This window comes from Leptosomus discolor, chromosome Z, assembly GCF_034619465.1.
Source record: "Leptosomus discolor isolate bLepDis1 chromosome Z, bLepDis1.hap2, whole genome shotgun sequence".
Classification (NCBI taxonomy): domain Eukaryota; kingdom Metazoa; phylum Chordata; class Aves; order Leptosomiformes; family Leptosomidae; genus Leptosomus; species Leptosomus discolor.
In genome coordinates this window covers 73,738,922-73,764,141 of record NC_141419.1, presented here as the reverse complement: position 1 = coordinate 73,764,141, position 25,220 = coordinate 73,738,922, and the positions used below count along the sequence as shown (strand labels likewise).

At 41.7% G+C, this 25,220-nt stretch overlaps 1 protein-coding gene across 1 annotated transcript in view; it reads left to right on the top strand.

Moving 5' to 3' along the window:
• The window catches only part of LOC104341715 (uncharacterized), a 73,472-nt gene that overhangs the window by 19,981 nt on the left and 28,271 nt on the right, over nucleotides 1–25,220 (top strand). The window contains exons 13-14 of the mRNA XM_086480120.1: nucleotides 1,497–1,767; nucleotides 1,905–1,991. Of these exons, the coding sequence (XP_086336246.1) occupies nucleotides 1,497–1,767; nucleotides 1,905–1,991 (358 nt within the window). The remainder of the gene's footprint in view (nucleotides 1–1,496; nucleotides 1,768–1,904; nucleotides 1,992–25,220) is intronic.

Below are 25,220 nucleotides of genomic sequence, written 5' to 3'. Positions count from 1 at the left end.
TTTGTAAATTCAAGTGGCAGTTGTGGACCTTCCACTCTGTCCTACAGGCTTCCTCAAAGTGCTAAGTCAATACAGAATTCTGATGCTGTCATTTCTGCCTCCTTGATGTGTTAATAGACATGGCATTTGTATGGAGATTGATCTAAACAGAAGATGCTTCTAACTTGTGTTTGTAGTCTGCTCCTTGGTGTTGCAAACCTGAACAAATGCTGAGAAACAAGGTGAAATAGTTGCTAATTCCAGGTCTAAACCCATCTAAAAAGGTGGCCTGTCTTTCATGTAATGAGCTGGAATGTAGTTCTGTGGTGGTTGTTTATATGTGGAAATGTAGGACAGGGAACTGGGTCTTAAGATTCCTAGTGAACTGTAGCACATCAAAAAAGTAATTTTGCAATATTTTTCGTCTTGCAATAGGAGGAAGGGGCTTGAATTCTTGCCAATAAAATGTTTTGGGCACTGTTCTGACAGATATCTGAGTATCAAGGTTGTAGATGGTTCAAAATGATCTTAGTACACAGATAGAAGATGTTTGTATCCTGTGCCCTATCAGTTTTACAGGTGTGTGAAGGGTCATTTTGAGAAGATCTGGCCTGTTCTTGGCTAATTTGAATTACTGTCCCACAACCTGTTTTGAGTGGGAGGAGGTTATTTTTGTCCCACAACCTGTTTTGTGTGGGAGGAGGTAACTACAAAGAGAGTAACTGGTTCCGTGAAAGCTGCTAAACTGTCATGAGAAATTACTGATTTCTGATTCACTTGAATTTTTCGAGTTGAAGTTAGTTCGGATAGTTGCTCTTCTCTGGAGTAGTGGTCATACCAGACTTCACTACATGTCCAATGTTAGATTCAAAAGCACACTTTTTTTTAAGTTTCTAATTTGTTCTCTCATTTGGACAACAAAGAACATGAGTTAAGCTCTGATCTACTGTGTTTAAGTACTGGATGATATTCTTTAAAAATGCAAACCCCAGAGCAAACGTAGTTTTCTTCTCGTGATGATAAACAAAAGGCAAGTTCTATAGTGTTGGCTTACCACACTTTCTAATAGGAAAAATGGCCTACGCAGGAGTATAAGTAGACTTCTTTGCTCTTCTTGCTCACGGCTACAAAGCAGTCGGAAAAGCACTTCTAGCAATGGCATGAAGAAACAATCAGTTACAGAAGTGGATCCTTAGGGAAGCAGAGTTAAGTTCGGTACATGACTAATTCTGGTTCTTTAAAAAAACTCTTAATTTCTTTAGAGACTTAGGTTACAGTAGCTGCTGTGTCTTACTGCTAATCAGTTAAAAACTGAGAAAACCTAAACTGGTAATGTGTGAGTGGTTGGTTTTTGGTGTCATCCCCTGTGTCGTGTCCGTCGTCCCATCCCCCGACCCCAGATGACTTCTGTGGGTAAATCATGACCTTTAACTTGTATCTTAAATAATACTGCAGATTCTTTGAGACATTCTTTCTAACCATTGGGGGTTTTGGTTTGGTTTTTTTTTTTTTTGTAGAGATAGAGAACAGAGAGAGAGAGAAATAGCTCTGCAGGATTTTCGTTCTGGAAAAAGTCAAGTTCTTGTGGCAACTTCTGTGGCAGCAAGAGGTCTGGATATTGAAAACGTTCAACATGTTATTAATTTTGACCTTCCTTCCACCATTGAAGAGTATGTACACAGAATTGGACGAACTGGTCGTTGTGGAAATATAGGCAAAGCAGTTTGCTTCTTTGATAACAGTTCAGATGGCCATCTTGCACAATCGCTAGTTAAAGTGCTCTCAGATGTAAGTTTCGAATCTTAGTGCTTAACTTTTTCTATTCTTTAGGATTTCACTATTATTTCTTTGGTACAGTTATGCTAATCTTAATATGAATTACTAAAGCAGTCAAAGTCTCTAAATTCACTTTTCTAATTATGTAGGCCCAGCAGGAAGTTCCTGTTTGGTTGGAAGAAATTGCTTTTGGTTTTCAAGGAGAAAGAGTCTTTACATCAGTTAATACCCATAAGGTAAGTCTGGAAATGAACTGGAAGTCTTGGCTTTCAGAACTTTGTCTTGGTATAAAAGTGGTTTTAGCAGTATATATCCAGCATAGTACCACTGAAACTGTTTTGACTGTAACTGTGTCCCTTATCTTACTTGTGCATCTTCAACGTGCTCAGCATTTCTGAATTTAATTTTGGACATCTTGCTTGACTTAAACTCTTACAGTGTGGCCTTACTAGCTCTGTTAGTCTTGATCTGTAGCGTCAAGAACTAGTCTGTGGAAGAAGAGTTTTGTGCAAACGTACACAAAGGCTGTAGTTCCAGAAGTTTCTCTGCTGCACATGTAGGATAGGAGCAAATAGTTGCTAGTTATAAAGTCACTGCTTGTTATGTATTGCTCAGTCAGGTAACTCATTTGACTAAAAACTTCAGCTAAATATAGTTAGATAAATGCCCCAATCTGATCCCTGTCAAAATTGTTCTGAATGTCTGTGATGAGGAGGAGCCTTCTGGTCTCTTAGTGTTGCTGATACCAGATGTTAAAATACACCTTGAGTAAATGAGACAGCCTAGGTGGCAGAGCTCTTGAATCACTGTGCAGTCACTAGTTTAGGATTTGAATTCTATGCCTGCTCCTACTTTGAAAAGTATCTGCTTGTATTTTAATGCCTTCATCAAAAGCCTTGATCTTACAGATGACTGGGCTTCATCCTTTTTCCAAAAGAAAAAGGGTTTTTCTGGGAAAGTGATGCAGACAGTCATTCTTAAATAAGAAATGGAGAAGGAATTTTTTCCCCAAAGTTGTGTGAACTGGTTTGTTGGGTAAGAGAAGTTGGGATTTGAACTTTGGGAAGGATTCTTCCCACACCTGATAAAATCTGAGGTTGATTCAAGTGCATTGTTTTCACACTGGGGTCTAAAAACCTTAATGTGTAAAAGTTTATTGATGAAAGAGCTTCTGTATTTATTTAAAAAATAGGATGTTTAAATTACATTGAGATAGGTTCATGCAGACATCTAAAATAGTTTTATAGTGACTTTTACAGTTCAGTGATTGAAAGCGTTAATGGTTCTAAACTAGTACCTCTTCTGTTTCCTAGAATTACAGACACAGAAGCAACATGAACCCAGAAGGAATGAAGATGTCGTATTCTGCAAATGCACTTGAGTCATGGGATTAAAACTACTTCAGTACCAGTCTAGATTGTATTCTGTTGTGTTTTAAGTGAACTGTTGGACTTAATGTTCCTTGCTGTTGAGCTTATTGAACACTTAATGTTTAAAAGAGTAGCTTTTATGGTATGCTAAAGCTTTCAGCAGTATATACATGCTCTGTTATGATGATCCCAGTGAGGATTATCACTTAATGCAGGAAGTCAAAAGCAGGAAACACTTTTTAGGAAACACTTCAGGTATTACGCGTTAAAACTTTTAGTTTAGTGTTTGATGCTTGGTAGCTGGTATGCTGCCCTAAAAAGCTGGGGAGTTTGCAAGTGGAAAATAGTGGATCCATTGAACTTACTACTTCATCAGAATTTTGCATGGGAAGATAGTCTTGTGAAGACCTAGTTTGGGAAAGAGCTTTATGTCAAGGTCTCATTTAAACTTAATGTTCATTCGTTTTTGTAACAGGTTAGTAAGAAAACTTTAATCTAGTGATGAGATGCCTTAATTTTGAGGATCTGTTAAACAGGTTGTAAACAGTTACTTAATAAAAGCTTGACAGTGCATATTGGTGGTTGCTTCTACATCAGATACACAAAAAGCGTATGTCGTTGCAGTTTTATAAACTGGTATTATTTTGGCATGCATAGAACGTGCATCTCCATGTGGAGTTAAAGGTCAGTGGCTACATCCACAGCTTAGTTGAAATATGTGTTTTTAGAGCCATCTTCAGAGAAGGATGGAGCCTTCCAGTTGCTTATAGTACTTTGACAGATGTAAGTACTCTTCTGTTATCTCTTGTGGAAAAGTTTGCTTTAGAACAAGCTTGGTGGCTTGTGTCCAAAAGAATGTTGCAGACAAGTAGAAGCTGTAGAGGGTGAAGAACCATTAACAGTTCAAGGAGATTTCCTTAAAGTTGCTTTTTCTTTGATAGTTTTTTTTTTTTACTTACCAGTGTGGTATGCTACGAAGATGCGTATCATTGTGCCCCCAAGAAAAATGACAAAGTAATTGTAACTTGAAATGTTTTGCACAGATGAACAAGCTTACAAGCTTCTCTCATGTTCTTATGTATTCAGCACACAATGCTGAGCGCTGCTTATTGTACAGTCTTCCTACTTAATACAGGGAAATAATACTTTTAAGCACAGCTTACAAGACTCACGGTTTAATGCCCAGGTTTGTGAGAATCAGAACTGGCTTGGGCAGTACTATGGAATCTGTTATTGTGGAAAAGTGGGCTGTCGTTCTTATTTTTTGTATGAATGTATTTTCAGAGAGTTAAGTGTGTGTATATAGTACATTTTTCAGAACATGTAGGCTTTCCTTAAATATTTTGAGAAAAGAGTATTCATCTTTGTATAATTTGGGATGGGTAGAAAGAGTGTTGACAATCAGGCTGGTTTTCTGAATAAATCTTTAGTTAGTTAAAGGTAAAACTGAAAAGCAAGTCTGTGTGCACACTTGCAGTATCTTTTCAGTGTACATGTTTGCTGATTTACTCTTTCATTACTCTGTTCTTCATAGATAGTTTTTACATCTTGTCGTTCCATGCAGGGAATTGCTAGATTTATTTCCTCATGTTTCTAGGTAAAAAGAGTTTGCACAGAACTTCTGCTTGAACTTGTTTGCATGCAGTCCTGAAGTCTAGTATCTCTTTGTTTAGGGAGATAGTGACATTATGCACTGAGCTACATTCTTTCTTTTTTTTCTGCTTCAGCTGGGTGTAAATGTGCCATAGGGTATTGAATTTATCACCAATATCAAGGAAAGAAAAAGGTAATAATCAGCTAATTGAACCAATGTAATAATTGGTAGTGCACGCCTAAATCTGGAACCTGTGGTAAAGTGTCTGGAACATCGCATATTCGCATATATTTGTGCTTGAAGTTCCCTTTTACAGCAGACCACAAATAAACATAAAACATGGTGCTGTTTAACACACACTGTATTACTCTAGGCAAGGCAGACTCTTTCGCATTTCTTTTACGTGGAAATGTTTATTTCTTATATGTGCATTCTACGACTTCAGTCTGTTTTCCTGCATGTTCAGAAGTCCCCCTTTCCTAAGGGAATAAAACTGGCTATTTCTTTAATTTAAATAGTTTCTGAGGGTGGTAGGAGTTGCCATAAGCAAGCGTTTTCATATTGTTAATTTTTTTCCTGCTATGTCATAAAAAAAGACCCAACAACAAACCCAACAAAAAAACACAACCAACAAAACCTGTCCCTAGGGTGGTAATGACATAATGTTAAGAGGAAAAAGGTCAGATTTACTGCTTCTTATGAGAGGATGAAAAACTGAAGAACCAAGTCTGATGTCAGATGATTGTGTCCGATCAGAGGTATAGAATGCCTGTTGAAAAGGGAGTGAGGGAGAATTAGGGTTAAGGAAAATGGAAAACTTGGAAGAATATTATTTGCAGAAGACTTGAATATTCAGTTTTGTGTTAAGCCTCTTGTGACTTTCTAAATACCTGTTTAATCTGCAGGAAAATATCTAAATCTTATTCTCAGCTGGAGGAAAACGATGACAAACGTGGGAAATTGTGGGAAATGAACTGCACTATCAGCTGTGCCTCTCTGTTGACTTTTATTCCTGCACTGAGGTGATTTTATATTTACATGGAGAATGTGTTGAAAGTCTTACTGGAAAGTAAGTGTGTTAATACCTTCTTCACTCAAGAGTCCTGTTGTCCTCCAGGTGGCAGTCAGGATGAGCTTTCTTGAAAGGTTTCACTGAACTGGTTGAAACCTGAGAACAATGTACCTCCAATTCCTTTTAGACACTTCTGCTGCCTGCAGTTGTGCTGACCTCAGGTCACTGAATGCTTTTTCCTATCTTTACCTCCATGTTTATATAGACTGCTGTTTGTGTTGGAGCGAAGGGGTTTCTTGACAAGCTAGTGTTGTAAAATGCCATCAAGCCTTCTTTCTTTCAACAATACTTTGAATGCTGTTTTTCTTATGTCTCACAGTACAATAGTAACACGCTTAATGCAGTGCCTGAACTTTTTTTTCCTCATGAGTTAACTTTCTCACTGGAGTCTGAGAGAATTGCAGTCATGAGGTTGAAAAGGAAGGGAAGTCTGTAGAGGTGAGTTGTGACAACTGTGCTTTGACTGTGGATCCTGATCAGAACAGCAGTTCTAGGAGTGGCAAAGAGTAAATAAAGTCAAGGGTTTCTTTGTATAGCTGAAATATGAAAGAAATAGCAGAGGGAACCTGATAACCTTGCACAAGTGCTAGCTTTGATAAGCAGACTTTCTGAAACAAGCTCTGCCTCCGTAATGAGCGTGAATACCAGTCCCTGCAGACTTCCTCTCTCTCTCTGTTTAAAAAAAAAAAAAAATTTTTTGGAGCTGCTAGACAGTTGGAAGTGGGGAGGTTGGATATTCTGTGAACCACTCTGTGAGCTCCTAGAATGGAAATGTACTGGGACAGATGTCTGCTGTGGTTCTGTAAACCAAATAAGGATGATGTGGATGGCTGTTTTTTTGTTACCAGTCAGTCTGTGATCGTTGGTGTGATTATGTGAACAAGTGGCAGAATTCTTCTAGCACTTGGATTTTCATTGGTTGTTTCTGGGATGCCTGAAACGATTCTTAAAATTATTTGATACATTTGAATATATATGAAAAAGAAATAACAACAGTATTTGTTGTTATTTCTTTTTCTTATATATTCAACAGTAAAAACAGGTGTCTCTACACACCATAATCATCCTAGTGCATTCTATTCCATTGCTACAGTAGGAACACAAGAGTTGGTTTTAATATTCTTCATTTTCTGGGACTTGCACCAAATTATACAAATGTGTGGTTTTGAGTTCCACCTCTTGGATTTCCACCCCTGGTATGTTTGAGTCCTGTACTGATAAAAAGTCTTGACTTTTCTCTTCATAGTTAGCTAGGCTGTACTGTGATACAGCACTGGGGTATGCACCTCAGTTCATTGGTGTACAGCTGTGGTTGCTGGTACTGTCCTGGTGTTACGTGAATGTTCTGTCACTAGCCTGTAATTGAACAGCATTCCCCTCAGTACTCTGTAATCTGGATCCAGATTTATAAACGCAGTCAGGCAGGCACGGTATCTGAAAAGTAAATGGGCACAATCTCTTGGTAAATAATGATCATAACTCAAAATACTCAGAGGCAGTTAAATTCTTGCAGATAAAAGTTACTGGGCTATTAGTCCAGAGGAAGGCTAAGAAATTGCACAAAGGACTGAATACTGTTCATGAGTAAAAATGAAAGGAAAATGAAAAATGTTTTACTAAGTTACAGGCTTATAGCAGTTGAACAAGATGACCTCCGGAGTTCCCTTCCAACCTCAACCATTCTGTGATTCTGATTCTATGAGAACAAATCAAACCACTGGACATAAAGTTGAGAAGAAGCTGGGCATTCTGGCTCGTCACAGGATGTGCCACTGTGAACTGCTAGTTTTAAGCAGCGAGGGAAAAAAAAATAGACCAAGATGTATCAGGATGGGGTGAGGGAGCTCTTGCTACTTGGGCTGGCGGGTAAAATACCATGCTAGGGTGGCCAGCGGGTGCATTCAAGAGCAGGGCTGCCATCCAGAGCGACCTGGCAGGGCTGGAGGAATAGGTCTTGCGCAGTGCAGCTTGGACGGATGCTGAGCTCTAATAGGATTTAAAGTGGTAGAGAGTCGCGAGTGCCTTTCTTACTGGGGTCATAGTGGACGAGCATCTCCTGGTGCGGAACCCACCATCCTTGATAGTTTTCCAGACCACACAGGATAAATCCCTGAGCCAGATACTCCAGTTTCCTTGCTGATACTTTAAGCAAGAGGTTCACTGGGGACTTCCTATGATCCCTACTATTTCAGGTAGCAAAGGAGTGAAGGCTGGGGAGAGTCTTCTGAATTCAGGGTGTGATTGTAGTTGTCAGTCTTCAGGATGAATTGAAATAGTTGTGTGTCTGGTAAACGATTTCTGGGGTGGTCAGAGAACCAGAGCAGACAACAGTAATCCAGAGAAGTGTAGCTGGGAACTTTTTTACAAGTTGAAGGGAGATTTGATTTTTGCAGGGTGTGCATAATGTTGACAGCAGGTGTTCTGCTTTTGATGCTAATGGGATGCCAGTCTGAGTACAAATGATGTCCAATTCTTGTTACTAAAGGGAAATGTAAATTAGTGGTTTACAGTGTTTGATCTGCAGCTGCTCATAGGCTATGGACTAGTTCTAAGGGACCTGCAGGTAGTAGCTGTAAAAAGCAGGTATTCTGACAGTCTGTTTAAATCTGCTGATTAGGGGGGCTGCATGTGCACTGTAAAATGAAGGGCATAGGAACTGAAGGGTTGTAAACAAAAGAGTTCAGACCAACAGAAAGATGCAGTAGTTCCGCCTCAAAACTGTTTAATACTGGGTTGATTTAAGTCCTTTAAGATGTTTTGGCATCTAGGAAAGCAAACTATAATGAGGGCTTTATAAGTGGCCTCTTCTGAAAATGTCTTTTTAATTGTCAGTAATTATTACAATTGTTGGAATTTGCATTCTCCTGCAAATTAGCTTAAACAATACCAGAGAATGGACCTGTCTCTCTTTACTGACCTCGGTCAGGGCAGGGAATAGAAAGGGAGCTCACTGGACATTGTCAGCTGGCTTTATAGGTAGCGTACTCAGATGTGCTAAGTGAAGGGTGCCGTTCTTCACCGGAATGAAGGAATTGCTGAGCATGCACTCTAAACTTTTTTGTAGCAGTTGGTCTGCTCAAACTTGAGAGATCATTTCTAGAACTGAACACGCTTGCTTTATTCACATCTTCTGTCTAGACCGGTGAATATGTAACCCACCTTGAATGAACCTCTTTTCTTGGGAAATTTTTCTTGTGCACAAAGGCTCCAAGTACAATATATACAACTTAAGGATAGAACGCAATGATTTATTGGGAGGTGTAGAGAACTGGTAGCATGTTAGTCCTACCTAAGTGTTAGTCTGCCCATCGTAAGGCATCTGCGAAGTCATGAGGAAGAACCTGACCTCAGGCCATAGCCACAAAAATGCCCACTGTCACCAAGTAAAGGCAGCTTGTCCTGACTCCTTGGGAGGTGGGTATCCAGATAGGGAGGGAAGAGCTCAAATCGTTCTGTGAATCCTTTATGAGAATTTTGGAGACTTGGAAATAAGTGATTTGTATCGGAGACATTTCTTAAACTGCTTGTCCTATTCCAGAAATGCGGTGACTTAGCAAGTACCTGCACAGCCTCAAATTCAGGCTGGTCATGCTAGCTTCTGTAACCCCATCTCTCTAAGCTAGGGGTGTTTGTTTATTTTTATAAAAAGCGGTTGTACTTCCATATCATATTCTTCAGTCACCAAGATTTACCTCAGATTTGCAGAGTTGGAGATTCATTGATGGTTTAACCTCTTAGTGTTTTCCACTCTGAAAAGTTTCACAAAGCACTTCATAACAGTGCCAGCATACTTCAGAAGGAAGCCTGTTCAGAGTTGCTGCAGGGGCTGGTCCCAGGCTGCCCAGCTGGAGACTGGCAGTGTACAGTCCCTCTGGTTGTTCTAGGTAGAATCCTCAGCAAACTGAAATGTTGTCACCAGTGAATGGAGTTCATAGCACTCACAATCAGCCCTTAATGACAACAGATGCTAAATTCAGCCCATGTCCAGGGCTGCCAAGCAAAATGGCAGTACCTTGTTGCTGCTCTGGCTGAGATGCCAGAGTTCTTGCTGAAGTTCTTGGTGGGCTGCAGCTTGGTTGTACTGTCTTACCCTTAGCTTGCTTTCTGAGTGATCATCCTTCTGTACCAGGGGTTCATAGCTGAACCTCCTGTGCATTTTTTCTGTACACACAAGGTGGTTTCAGGATTGGCAGAAAAGCTTCATGTCTGAGGTGCCCTCCCTTCTATCAGCGTACGTCATCCAATTGATTTGAGAGGCAGCAGAAAGTAGAATATATACAAATGGTGGTGTGTTGGCCCAGGCCAACAGCCAAACTCGTGCCCAGCAGCTCACTTACTCCCTGCTTCTCCACCTCAGCAGGTGAGAATAAGGAGGAACAGAGATAAGAAAGCCTGTCAAGATAAAGACAGATTGCATACCAATTACCATTGCAGGTAAAACAGACTTGACTTAGGAAAAATTATTGCCAGTTAATGTATATTTATATTTTTAATTAGTGATTCAGATATTTGGAACCAAAAAGACAAACACTGAAACAGAGGGAAAACACCTCTTGTCCCTGGAGTAAAGTTGAGCTTGGAAAAGGGGGACTTCTCCTCCCTGCCTTATTATTGCCACAGGATATGCTCACTCCCTTTAGAACAGCAGCAGGGGGTGTGGGGAGGATTGGGGAGTGGGGGGGTGTTGCAGTCGGTACGTAGGGCTTTCACTCTGTTCCCTGCTCCTCACACCTTTCCTTCGCTGTGGCCCGGGTCCTCCACAGGCTGCAGAGACTGTCTGCTCTGGTGTGGGACCTCTGTGGCTGCTGGATACAGCTGCTCCACCATGGAGCTCCTCATCCTCTGGCCATGGTGTTCCCTCTGCCGCTTCTTGCTCTTTTTTGTTCCCTCTTCCTCTGCCTTTCTGGGTTTTTTGCCTGTTCTTACGCACATTTTCCCTGAGGCACCACCACCTCGGCTGAGGGGCTCAGCTGTGCCCTGTGGTGGGCCTGCTGGGCTGCCTGGAACTGGCTGCGTCTGGCACTGGGCAGCCCACGCCTCTCCTCACCTCTGCAGCCCCCCGTACCCAAACCCTGCCACTGCAGAGTACACCCAGTCTGGGGTGGCATGTGGTGGGGCAGGAGCCACATGGTTTTAAGGTAAGAAAGCTGAGAAGTAATGGCCATGCTGACTTTTGAGGGCCAGCTCAGCAAGGAGCTTTGCTTAGCAGAGTCAGGAGTTTGCGAATCTGGTAATGAACACAATCTGCCTTTGAAAAGGCTGCTTTGGCTCTTGGAAGTTTTGTATATATCACCTGTGTGGCGTTGCACTTCTTAGCCTTTAATTTGGAGAAGCACGGTGCTGTTGGGCATATCACTTTTGAAAGATGCTGGCTCCAGAAATAACACGAATCTTTTCAAAGGCGAACGTGGTGTGTGCGTGAAGAAACTGTTCTCAGCTATGTAGCCTTTTTCTTCCTTTGGTCTTTGTTAAAATGTACGTTTGTGAGAAACTAGCTTTCAACGCGGGTGGTTGTTACTGTAAACTACTGCAGCTTTCCACGTGTAGCAGCTCTCTGTCAGGAGTAACTCATGCTGGTTGTAGTTGTCAGGAGGCTCTGCTCGATGTGGTCTTGGGAGGGAAGAGGAGAGGAAATGGCATCTTGTAGTCCTGCTATTAAAGCCACATGGGATTTTCAGTAATAGCCTTAGTCTGTTTGTACAAATGGGTTTAATTACGTTTCTCTGCTTTTATAATTGTAATAAAAAGTTTGGCAAGCTTGAATTACCATAGGATGAAAACATTTTTAAAATTTCTGTAGTAAACCTCCAAACGCAGGACTCTGGGGATAAAGTGTCCCTCCTTTGCCAGCATTTTAACAGATTGCAATTGCAGCTGGTGTTACGGTGTTGCAATACTGTGGAGGAAGTTGTGACGGGAAGGAACTATTGCATAGTTCTCTATTCTGAAATGGATAACGGCTTTGTGGTTGTCTTAGGAAAACACCTGATTCTTTTCCTGAGGAATAAATCCTCTCTACAACAGAGATTAGGAAGATTTACAGATAGTTACACTTAGCCATTAAAAACTTCCTGTCTATATTAACTGTGGGCAGTTGCTCACTGCACAGCATAGCAATTGGCACATTTCTTACCCCTTCTGTTAGGTTTGGACAGTTTGACATAGTTTCAGAGGCAGACCTACAAATTGAAGTAATACAGTTGTTGCTTGTTTTTGTTGCTTATTCAGTGATAAAGTCGTCATAAGCTTGGCCAATGTATAGCATTGAAACCAAGGCTATAGTCATAAATCAGTAATTTAAGAGTGCGGTTTCGAGGGTGCTGCTGTTGTGGAATTTTTATGTTATCCTAAAATGAAATTTAAGAGGGGCATATTTAATTTTTCACCCCTGAAATGCAGCCTTGCACGGAAGTTGATGCTAGTAGATTTCTGATGAGTGATTTACTGGAAAACAGATTTGTATATACTCAGAAATTTGTAATAGAATCTGGCTATTGTCCCTCCCACCCCTACCCCCACTCAAGCTAAATGAGTAGGGAATAGAAGGACACTCCTGGGTTTTATTCGTGTGTGGTTCTGCAGTGGCTTAAGTCAATGAAAGTCAGTACCCAGCCCCTCCCCTTTACATTTAGGGGAATGAGGTCGTTCAGCTCATTGTCCCAGGAAAAAGATCAACCTAACAAGTGACGTAGGACCAAGTTAGCTTATACAGGGTCTTGTGAGCACAAGTACTGGCATAAAAGACAAGTCAGGAATGTTGACGAGGTAAAGAAGGGACGGGGGCAGTGCCAGCTTTTATTAGCTTGCATAGCTGTGGAACTGTACCTTTTATAAACTGATAACAATGCATCATCATATGCAGAAGAAAATTTTATCCTGCTGCTGACATGAAAAAAAATATTCTTACAATGATAGTTTCCGTTATATGGTATAGCTGCACAACCACGTGTATTTTGTCATCTTGTAAAGCAGTCAGGATGGGGCTCAGTTTGCAATGTAACTTTGAAACCATGCTACTCGTCTCCTGTGACATTACCCTGCCAGATCTGAAGTCATAGTAATTTTAATGTTACTGTGCAAGAAAGATGTAGGTTCCAAAGCAATTAGCATTTCCAAATGTGAATGCAAACTATTTATTTTATTTGCTGTTGTGAATATATGTTGAAAACGTAATCCAGAAGCGCAACACAGTCTGGGATCTACCAGGCTGGAGAGCAGCTCTGTGGAAAGCGACCTGGGGGTCCTGGTGGACAACAAGCTCAATATGAGTGAACAGTGCGCTGCTGCAGCAAAGAAAGCCGACAGGATGCTGTGCTACACCAACAAGGGCGTCACCAGCAGCAATACAGAAGTCATTATTCCACTCCACTCAGCGCTTGTCAAGCCACACCTGGAACACTTTGTTCAGTTTTGGTCCCCGCTATACCAAAAAGCTGTGGACAGGCTGGAGAGGGTCCAGAGAAGGGTCACAAAGATGATCAACAAACTGGGAAGCCTGCCATATGAGGAAAGGCTGAGAGAATTTGGTTTGTTCACCCTTGAGAAAAGAAGGCTTAGGGGAGACCTTATCGCCATGTTCCAGTATTTAAAGGGTGGCTACAAAGAAGACGGAGAGTCCCTTTTTACAAGGAGTCACATGGAAAAGACTAGAGGTAATGGGTACCAGTTACTCCCAGGGAGATTCTGACTGGACTCCAGAAGAAACTTTTTTACCACGAGGACAATCAGACATTGGAATAATCTCCCCATGGAAGTTGCAGGTTCCCCTACACTGGGCACTTGTAAGATTCAGCTGGACAGGGTGCTGGGCCATCTTAGTCTAGACCGTGCTTTTGACAAGAAAGGTTGGACCAGATGATCCTTGAAGTCCCTTCCAACCTTGCATTCTGTGATTCTATGATATCAGGAAAGCCTTTTTTCAAACATGTGCTGTGGTCCTTTCCAAAGTTAGAAATAAAAGATAGGTAACATTTAAGAACTATATTTCTAACAAAGAATTAAAGATAGTCAAATAAAAATGAAATATGAAGCTACAGATTGCTTTTCTGCTAATCCTTTTGTATCTACAAAACCTGTCCACCAAAAATGTGGCATGGCTACCTTTGAACTTCTGTAAAAATAAATTCAGTTAATTAGGTGGTCTTTTGCAGGCTATATTAACATTGGCATTAAAGTTGACTTGAAAATTTAAATGAAAAAGACTCAGCGTAAGAGTCTTTGGTTTAGAAACCAGAGATGTAATGTTTTTCTGATTCCTTTTGCAATTACATTATGATTACAAGTTTAGAGGAAAATAAAGTTATGGATTTGGTATTTGAATTAGTCAATGTTCTGCGTTAAGAGTGGGGAAAGTTTTAAAGAGCTCACCAAGATCTTTGTAGCAGGATAGGAAAAGAAAGAAGTATTGCTATAAAGATTGTGTCATACCAGCCACAGGCAGAGTGGGAATAGATGGAAAGAGCAGAGTTAAAGGGAGAGTTAGGTTAGATCTGGCTTTGGCTAGACATTTGTGAGGGAAGGTAGCAAATTTATCAGAGTAGCTCAGGCAATGCTGCCGTCTCAACAAGTGTCACTGCCACCTGCATCTTGACTTCTTCTTGCCAACAGGAATGAGCAACGGGTTTTCAGGATGCTGGCGAAATGGTTAATGTGGACAAAGCCAGTTTTCTTCTCCTGGTCATTACTATTTTGCCCGTTCATACAGATCTCCCTGATCAGTTCGGTGATGATTGGGCTGGCAAGGATGTTTAATCTTGAACTGGTTTTGGTATATGACTTCCAAATTAGTTAAAAATGTCGGAAATGACTGAACAAATGAGATGTAAATAGAGATGTTTTACCTTTTTTTTTTCTTCTTCCTTGAATGAGAATCTGTCTGAGTTGTCCCTGAAATTTTGAAATGTTTTCATTCTTTTCTTGTGAAACTCTGCCAGTCAAGTATCTTTGATTTTACAAGTTTTGCATCTCAATTGATGGATCAAAAGAAGATGTACATGCATCTCAAAATGTGGCAGAGTTTTTAAGTGCTTCTTGAAATTACAGTTCAGAATGCTTGAGAGTTTCTTATGTGTGTGTGGATGTTTTTTAGAAAATGTTAGTGTCTCGTGTTTCAGTTGTTGGGGTGTATGTATGTGTCCCCACTTTTCTTAAGATACCACTGGGTCTTCAACTATTTCATGGTTAAAACCAACTTTGTCACTTCTTGAAGTAAAATTCTATACATGTTTTCGATCAAATCTGCTTTCATCAAGACTGCACAATTAAACGCTGCAAGGTCAATTTGCAGGCTGGCCGGTGAAAATATACCTATTTTTTCCACTTAACTATGCAATTCTCTGTTCTCTGCCAAAGTGTTGATTTATACAGACTCACAATAATTACGGAGCGGGTGTGGTCACACATAATATGGGAGAGAAATGCTTTTCAAAACTGAGCTGCTGTGAGGTGACAAATTAATGTGCAATGAGGGTCAGATTTTTAGCATTAGTTCTGCCATGTCCTGTCTCATCCTGTTAACAAGGACAGTGCAAATGCCTCCCTTCAAGAAGGGGTAGTATTTGGGATCATCCAGTTTCCGGAGCAGCCATCCCTAAATCACCAGCCAGAAGAACACTGGTAGAGAGGAATGGGCAAGGAAAACAATGAGTCTTCATTTGGAAGCCACTTTCTTCCTCTGTGTTTCAGGAATAGCAGCTTCACTTTATTCTCACCCTCAGGACAGAAGAGTTTGTTCTTTTAGAGCATTCATATGTGAACTGGATAAAAGCATTTGTAAGTGTGGATTTTTTGGCATGATTTCTATTATACTCTGAAGGTTTCCTGTCTTCTGTGACAAATCACTCTTGGTAGATCACATCACCTTTTTTTTTATTTTTTTTTTTTCTTCACTTTTAAATCATTAAAAATGGTGGTAGATGGAACAGTTACTGCTGCTTTCATTAAGTGCTCTCTGGGTCCTGGAATCTCCTAAGTGCTACAGCCAAGTCGACACAAAAAATATTTAAGACTATGGGAGCTTCAATTTGAGCATGTAAGTAGTTCTGAGGCAGCCAGAAGGATGACTCAAAGTTTTTTGAAGTTAAGCACTCACCTCACTATTTTGTTACGTCTGGTGCAACTTTCCATCACTTTGATTGTGCAGCCATCTTTCAGTAAATCAATAAAAACAATGTATTAATCTGTCAGCACAGGCAATTATTAGACCAAGTCCAGAATACAGGTACAAATAATTTTCAAAAGGTAAGGGTCTAGTGCTGCCCTTTCTTTCATTGTCAGTCAGGAAAATGAATATCTGGTATGTCAAGGAGAGTTTAGATTACAGTTTGGGTCTGTTTCTGTTGAATCACATTTCTGTTTTATATGTTACCTAGTAGTAAAATAAATGCAAGTTTTCAAAGTATTGGTATAGAATCATTAGGTTGGAAGAGACCTCTCAGATCATCGAGTCCAACCGTCAATATATATATGCGCTAATATATTATGATAATTCTAAATAGCAGAGGGAATTGAGAAACATCAAAGGAGTTCACAGTGCAGCCTTATACTGAGGTTATGGATGACTGGGAGATGGCAACATTATTCAAAAAACAGAAAGGGAACCAACAGGCTACCTGGCTGAATCTGATGATTAGCTAAAGAGGGTGAAGGCTAATGAGAGCTCTGAAAGCTGGAGTGGGTGCTGAGCTTGTGCATTCAAATGGCTGCTATGAGGGAAAGAGGCATGCAAAAACACCAGCTGGACAAGTCATGACAGTAGGAATGAGTCAATGAAGTGGATATCAGCCCACCAACAGCTTGGCTTGAGACATAGGGCTTGTGCTTGGGGGTTTTTGCTCCCAGCCAGCCTGCTCGTTTACGGACTGGGATCAGCAGGGAAACGTTGGACTGGGTAGTTGTGGTAGGCAAAAAAGAAGGCTTAAATTTTGTGAATGCTGACCGGTGATTACCACAAGTAATTGTAGTCTGTGTGCAGGGTGAGGGTCTGAAACTGAGCTGCTGAACTCTGGAGTACAAACCTTCTGCTAGCCACAGCTGTGTGGTCTGCCTGTGACTTGTGACACCTGAATGAAACAAAAGGGGCATTTCCTGAATCCTCTCATTAAAGAACAGGCATGAGCTGGTGAATAGGCTGATCACGCTTTGTGCTTTCACATGTAGACTATCACGTGGGAAAGCCAGGGGCTTGGAGAGTGGAAAGATGAACACCCTGCAGGGAGAAAGAAGTGGGGAAAGAGCCTGGAGATGGGAGAGAGATGTGGAGAAAAATGCTGGGGAAGCCTGGTGACCTTGGGCTGGTAAGGCTTGGGGCTGGTAATGTTGAGCAACTGTGGAGCAGGGAGCCAGCACAACCTTCCCAACCAGCAGCCACCTCCCTGCTGGGAAGGGCTGGTGGGCCTAAGTGGGTGGGTGAGGTAACCAGTCAGGGGGACAGCTCAACTATCACTGGTTTTAAACTAAACCCCTGTATCCAGATCTACAGCTTGTCTTGCCTGTGACACTACTGTAGGATAAACACATTTATTGTTTATTATGAACCTCTTCTGGAACTGAGGCCGAGACCTCTGAATGATATCTGTATTGATTAAGATATTAAAATACAGTATCTGTTCTTGGAAAGTGCTTAGAAAGGACTGTCAGTGCTCAGTAAGAGGCAGGTTACTGGGGAGTTTGGATTTCTGTTCACAGTATCTCTTTTAATTGCAGTATTCCTTCTCATTATCATTCCTTTATATTCCTTTTCATGTTGCCGGTGGCTGCAGTTTTCTTCCGAGTCATTCACTGGAATACGTTTGCAAGCTTTAAAGGGGAGCATCACTTGGGTGGTTTCTCTCACAGTGCTGGCGCCCTAAAAGATGCCTGAGGCACGCCCGTGGGGGTGCTGCTCCGGGGGGGCTGTTACCCCGTACGCGCGTTTCACCCCGCGTGTTTACGCAACTGAAAGACGCTGTGGAATTGACTCATCACGAAGTTGCTGTGCGCGCCGTTCCACCGCCGGCCGCTCGCTGCCCTGCCGCCGCGCCGCGGGGTTTGTGCCAGCGCCCCCCAAAAGCCAACCGCCGCCGGAGCTGCCGCCTGCCCCGGCGCTGGGGGCACCCGCCCTCGGCCCCGGCCGGCAGGTGGGGTCGCCGCGGCCGGCGGGCTGTGCGGCGGGCGGGCGGCGGCCTCCAGGCCCCGCCTCAGCCTATCGCGGCCCCGGGCGCGGCAAAGGGCGGCGGCGAGCGGTCCGGCGGCGCGGCGCGGCGCGGCGGGGCGAGGGCGGCGTCGGAGGCTTCGCCCCTCGGTGCCGCGCGGGTCCCCGAGGCGGTGGCACCGCGGGACGGGCGGCGCGGCGCTTCCGCACCCCGCCTGCCGCTTTCGGGGGGCTCCCGCCGCCGGCAGCCGAGGAGGGCAGGGCGTTCGCCCTCGGCGGACCCCGTGGCGGCATCGCCCTCCCCCGGGCATCGTTGGCGGCGGTGCGGGAACGGGCCGGTGCGGCGGCAGCTGGAGGCGGGAGGAGCCCGGCACCGCTGCCCGCGGGTCCCGGCGCCGGGGGCGGTGGCTTCTGCCCTCCAGCATTACAGGAAAAAGCGTTGCTTGCGCTGAGCCTGGAAGCTTCCTCTTTCGTTAGACCCCCCCGCGGCCGCGGGGCGGCAGAGGTCCCTGTTCCGCGGAGTGCCCGTGAGCAGCTGCGGTAAGTGAAAAGTTGGGGTTTTGGCAGAGGTCGCTCTGCTCGTTTTTGTTACTACGGAGCGTGGGAAAGCGAAGCTCTTCCCGGGAGCGTTACTCGAGGGGACGCTGACCAGCGGTGGTGCACGCCTGTGCTCGCATCTCTCCAGATGTTCCTTCCAGACTAGGCTTGGGGTAGTGCGTGGTTCTGTGTCTCTCCGGGCCAAGCAACTCCTTTCGGCTTCTTTCAAGGCCGTGAGACAGTAAGAGTTGAAACTTTGTATTTAGCTGATTGCGTTTATCTCTTTTTGGGAAGAATGTGATACAGATGGTTGGCCGTGGTTTTCTTTGTGTGTGCAATGGTAAGAGTTCGTTCTCAAAATGTTCGCAGTACATGCAGTCATCAAAAGCAGTAAAAGCTCTTTCCTAACTGCTGGCTGCTTAAATTGTTTGTAGTCGCTCAAATTTTCTAAAAGTGGAGTATTAGATGTAAGTGAACGGTCCCCATGCTACTTCTACGCTTGCACAGTTTCTTCCTCCTGGGAAAAAATAATTTTGTATTGTGTTTGTGCACACATCCATCATCGGTATCACCTGGACGCCTCATGCTTAAACTGGGGATGCTGCACTGAACTTCTCATCTGTAATGGACTGTGTGACCCTGTTGTCCTTGGAAGATAATAATCTAAAATAGTTGAAATCCAAGTTGTAGCCTCTATCAGTAAATTAAGACACTGGGCAAGACAATGTTTTTATTGCTTGAAGAAAGCTCCGTGTAGTGGGCAAAAGAACAAAATGGTCAGTTCGGATTTTTCTGTCAGAGGCTAATCAGTAACAAAATGGGTCTCAAAAAGAATAAAAATGTGGAAAAAAGTGCTTTAGGTTTATGTCATAGAGATTACAGTGTTGAATGTTAAAGATCTTGATTTTTCTATAATAGTCATGTAAGTCTGGTATTTTTTTGTGTGTGTTATTTGGTGTTTGTAGGGAACATTTTCAATTCAAAAATGCTGTGCTGGGAGATCTCAAAACGTAGCTGGTTTTAGTAGGTCCTGTGGAGCCTGGTTTCACACTGCTGTGCCACGTTCCACATAGCAGTTTTGACTAAGATACTAAAATATTGTTAGCGAAGTTTACAGTATAGGTGAGAAACAAAAGAAAAATAGGATATATGACATTTACGCATTGTTCTGAATTAGCAGGGTGATACAGCACTTGTCTTATGCAGGTCAGCACCAAGATAAATATATTTGGGACCAGAGAATACAGAGGATGCTCAGCAGGACAAAAAACTATTGGAAGGTAGTAACAGAAAGACCATTTTAGATGACTGTGTCCTCTGTTGGGGGAAAAAGAGGGCTAACATTCTGCTTAGATGTACAGTAATGGGAACAGCAGGTGAATGCCTGTTTCTATAACAAGGCTCATGAGGCGTTTAGCATCCAGCAATGAAAGGTGGTAAGGAATAAGTGAAGGTTCGCTGTGCAGGGGCTTCCCTGTCGTGTGACAGATTCACTGCATTTACACAATGGAGACTGTAGCTCACTTCTGTAAATCTGGCTCTGACTATTCAGATGTGTCCACACTTCAGGAAGGGTGTGAAATACTGGAGAACCTTCAAAAGAGAATATAAAAAATAACCAATGGAAATGGAGAGCAAACTTTTTAAAGAGGACAATGTATACTCTTTACATTCGTAAAAGGTTGAGATGAATATGGAGAAGGATATTTGATAGTGGGAGTCTAAGCTAAGAAGCAAGTCACAGCTTCTTAATCGCTGTGAAAAAGATATGAGATTAAGTGGTGTGTAGGTATTGTCTATATTCCAAATTTACTCCTAAAAACCAGAATAAGTGATGCAATAGTAGTATGAGCGCAAAACTTGCTATTAGCTGAGTCTGTAATGAGTCTGAGGTTTTTATAATGTTTTCTAGAATATGTAGCTAAATCTCTTTTTCAGAATGGTGTATTATGTGTACAGGTAAGCTGCAGGCTCATGGTTGTCTTTTCTGAGACTTAAGAAAGTATGAAAGTGACAGTTTGCGCTGGTTTTGTTCTCTTACCTTCTTAAGTCTGTGGGAGCACAGGATTACCTGTGTTGTTCTCTGTGTTCTTGTAACACTTGCAGCACTGCTGTAGGACAGGGATTATGATTATATGCTGCGTTTTGGTGCTGTAACTGATTCCCTTCACAGTTCAGGAGAGTTTTTATTTGCTTTCTTGTGAAATGAGGTTTGCTAACATTATTTAAGTGGACATGAGTTTTACTCTGGAACACCTGGAATTGGTCTTAGTTTGAGAGGCAAGGCTGGTCAAGGTGAACTAATGCCCTGAAGTAGTACAGAAAATCCTTCTGATTTTCTCACAGGTGTGTGTTCTTCAAACAAATAGCAACAAACTTCAGGATAAAACAAGCCAAATCTGGCAACTGTAAGGGATTTGGGTCTGGCCACCCTCTCTCAGTGAGAGTTCTACATGTCTTTAAAGCTCAGTGTGTGGATCCTCCTGCCCTGACCATCTATTTTTCTCATCTAGTTGCTTAACATGGCAGAGGCATCTTCTCCACCGTTGTCTGAGTGACTGTGCTGAAGGAAGGCGCACAAAGGCAGCTGTCCTGTCTACTAATGTCTTACTACCTGAAAACACCTGACAAAAATTGTCTCTCAAAGTAGACTCTTGTAGCCAAAATTAGACTTTGTAGTCCTTCAGGCACGGAGCCTAAGAAGGCGGCTCCAAGACCAGACCTGTACATGAAGCCTGTTTAAGCCCTAGATTGGGCTGTTTTTTCTTCCTTAAGAGCAAGGAATGGCAGCGCCACTGTGAGTGCTGCAGTTCTCTCTGGTAGTATCACCAACATTCAGTTCTGGTGGTATTGGTGGCCTGGCCATTCTTTTAGTGAGCATTATCAATTTGGATTTAATCATGTAGTTAAAATGAAAAAAGTGACCAGTACGTAAAAATAAGGAAACTAAATTTTGTTTTGTGTTTGTAGCTTTAAGCTTTTTCATTAAAAATAAAGTTTTTGTTATGAGGTATAATATATTAGTTAGCAAACAAGTATTTGTTTTGCAGCGTTTTAATCTAGCTGAGCATTTTATAGCTTAAGGTACATTTAGAGACTTATTTGTTATGCTTGTCCAGGGAATAATGAATTTTATTCTATTTACTAGCTATGGATTAATTATTTTTCTGTATTAGAATCAAGGTGCATTTGATAAAAATTGTATTTAAATTCCAATGTACAGCATTTTATTTTAAAACGTAATATTCATTATGTTGTTAAATATTGTTCTGTTGTTCTATAACAAGATAAAGGGTTTATCAAAACACATTTTGCCTCTAACTCTAGGGTATACAAAACAAAATAACTGTTATCAGCAGTTACTAACTGAACTGACCTTTCCCGGTCACTATGTCCTTCAGGATTTTAGAACAAAAATACCTTACCCTTTGGTGCCTATTTTTTTTTTATTTAGAGACTGACAGAGGAAAACGGCTTTCCTGCTTTTTCAGTTTCCAGCTGATTTGCAACTTTAAGATTAACAGGTTGTTGAACTTGATGAATACAGCCTTTGCTGCCTTTTTTTTTTTTTTTTTTTCCCCCTTCCATGGCATTTTTCGAACACGTTTCTGGGGTCCAGAGTTGGCATAGCGTTTCAAGGGGCTCTGCTCCACGCTGCTGCTTCACTTGTGTCCCTAAGCTTAGTGGTTTCTGTTTTCTCAATAAATATTTATTGTTTGAATTTATTTAATTTAAATTATTTTAGTAGATTACAGTAGCATAGTGTTTTGAGGTGAGCTGTCATAATTTCAAATTTACATAGGTTTATTTTTCAAAAGAAAAAGTGCCTAAGTCCTGTTTAAATCAAGTTCTATTTAAATGTTAAAATTTTAAATCTTACTCATCCTGGTCTGAGGTTCAGACATTTTTTAGCTCCGTTAAGGACTGTGGTAATGTTATGAAACCAGTGTGCTCAGAATCTTTCACTACAGCGTCTGTCATTTTTCCCATGGGTGAGCTTGTCAGTGCATAGCGATTGGAGAGTTTGGAAAAGCCACTAGCTGTCCCGCACCTTTACTCCTTCCTCCACCATGTTTACATGTCATTCCCTTCTTTGTCCTATGTAGAGAAACCTCTGTTTTGGTTTTCTGATGCTCACTGGTAGCTGACCAATCCTGGAAGCTGATGCTTCTCTGTCCCATTACCTAGGAAGGAGACTGAAATTCCTATTTGGATTGTTTGCCTACAGTGTCCTCTTTCCCTCTAGGGTTTGTATAAATGCTGATGGATTTGAATCTTGGAGTTCTGACAAATGATGATTATGGCTTTTCCAATTGTATCTGTGCATAACATCACAGTTGGGTGGCCCAGTGGGGCTGAGCGCAGGCTCGGGCTCCCGGCATTCACTGTTGGCTGATCTTGTACAGGACAAGGTCTGTCTCTCCATGTGGTAGCCTGTATGGCAGAAGTGCAGCAGTTGCTACTGAAGACTAAGTAAAAGACAACAATAGCTATTCAGCTTCTTTCCTCTTTCATAGTTGTTAGAAGAGTGTCAGACTTAGTAGGAAAGGATGCCCTGTCAGGTTCCAGCAAATATGTTGGAAATTCTTGCAGATGACTGGGGTTATGTGTTATACAGGCTAAAGGCATACTGCCTTTCCGTTTGTAGATGTGCCATGTTCTTTATTAATGGTGTAACAGCTACACTGCATGCGGGAGTATGTGTCTGTGTAGTTAAAAACAATCTTAGAATTGCATCTGAATGGAAAAAGCTTTCCTGTCCTGGAATGGGGGAGAAGGGTGATTAAGAGGTAGTCCTAAATAGAGTATGGGGAAAAGTTCCTTTGGGCAATTTTTTCCTCTGACTTGTTTAAATTTTAAAACCATGGTTCTTCCAAGCGATGTAAATTTCAAAATGAAAATGGAAAATCAGAGGTTTTGGTATTGGGAAAGCCTTGTTTCATCAACTATGTTACCCAATTTTTTATTCATTTAATGAGACCTTCGTTGAGATTGCTCCTTCCTGCAAGAAATCTGGCTTTGGTGAATCAGTTTTTCAAATAGCTGAAGAAGACAGTTCTGTACATGCTATTTGTTTAGTCATCAGAATTTAGCTTTTATAGGTATCTTCAAGTGAAGCACTTCTGAATTTATGGTGTGACTTTCATTCAGGAATGTTCTTTTATCACTTTTACGTATGTGATCTCAAGTAAAGCTAAAGATCTGTTTAGTCACGTATTGATACAGTGACAAGCATATAAGACATGAGCAGGGTTGTAACCTGCTGAGGCACTACCCGGTCTTCCACATGTAGTAACTAGCAGCTGGCATGTCAAATATCTTGCTGCTAAGTGTTATTGGAGAAAGTAGAAGGAGATGCAACGCAGCGTCAGGAAAATAGAAGAAATGCAACGTAGCATCAGGACTGAACCAAATAAATGCTGTGGAGGTCTCTCCCCAGTCCTCTCTTTCACCAGCTCAGGTGCCTGTCAAGTCATGTAGCCAGTTGCTTACATTCGCTAATGTAGCACAAATACTTTTTTTTTTTTTTTTTTTTTTTGCGTAGTTTTCTGCTATTTTGGCAAGTGGAACTGACTTATTGTGTGATGAGCACTAGAGAAGCACTAAAGGAGGGGGAAAAGGTAGGTATGGGTACAGGATGAGGAGCGTCCACTGAGCGTGGTTGGGATCTTTGGCTGTTTAATCTTTCTGGTGAGCGTGTGGAACTAGAATTTTTCAAAGGCTTGTAACTTGCATTGCAGCCAGATTTGCCATGCTTGATCTTTTAGTGCTGTGCTTCACTGTGGTGGAATATGCGGTGGTATGTGGTATTTTTGCCACAAGCATAATTCAGAAATGTTTTTATGATTTCCCAGTGCTTTTGAGCTCCAATTGCTTGCTAAAAAAGTGTGGGATTGCTGGAGCTAGTCAAAGGAATACGATAAAAAAAATGTTTTCCTCCTTCTTGGAAATAGTTGAACTATTTTGGCTGAAACACAGCCTCTTCTGTCTTATGTTCCCTCAAAAATAGCGAACAGCATATGTAAAGTATCAGCAGAAACTGTTAGAACTTTGCCAAGTTGTAAGGAAAGAAAGACAGTGAGAAGTGTTTGATGAAGTTAGTAGGCTTTTTCTCTTTCTTTTTTTTATGTAGCAGATTGTTTTTCATCTCCTTGCTAGACTTTTTGCACCCTTTGAAGTGTTCTATGCTTTAACCAAGGCCATGGTTCTGCTTATACTGTCTTTTCATTTTTCTCACAAACTCTCAGGAAAGATCTATAAAATGATTTAATTTCCAGAAGAAGGGTATAGCTGCTCCCAGATAGAGTCAGTGTCCATGTCAACTCATGGTTGCTTTTTTTTTGCACTAGGTCTTCTATTGAAATGGACTGTTAATTTTATTAAAAAATCTCTCAAATTGATTCTTTCTTAGGCTGGAGCATGTCCTAAGTAGGGGAGAATCATCATCTTCGTGTTTGTTTTTTTTGTTTGTTTGTTTGTTTTTTTTTTCCGAGTATTCCGCAAAGTAGGAAAACTTAATAGCACGTTTTACATAGAGCTGTGTAATGAAGTTTAGTATTGACAGCTGCTCTGTGGTGACATTGCTTTTCTCTCTTTTTGCTCAATTCTTTCGCAGTTGCATATATTTGAAATGATGCTGCTGCCTGTATGGTCTGGAAGCAGTTGTTTCTTGACATACTGTTATCTAATCTTATGGCAACTTCTGCCATTTTTTGTTACTATGTTGGTACGTTCAGTGAATCTAAGGAAGAAGTCGATCAC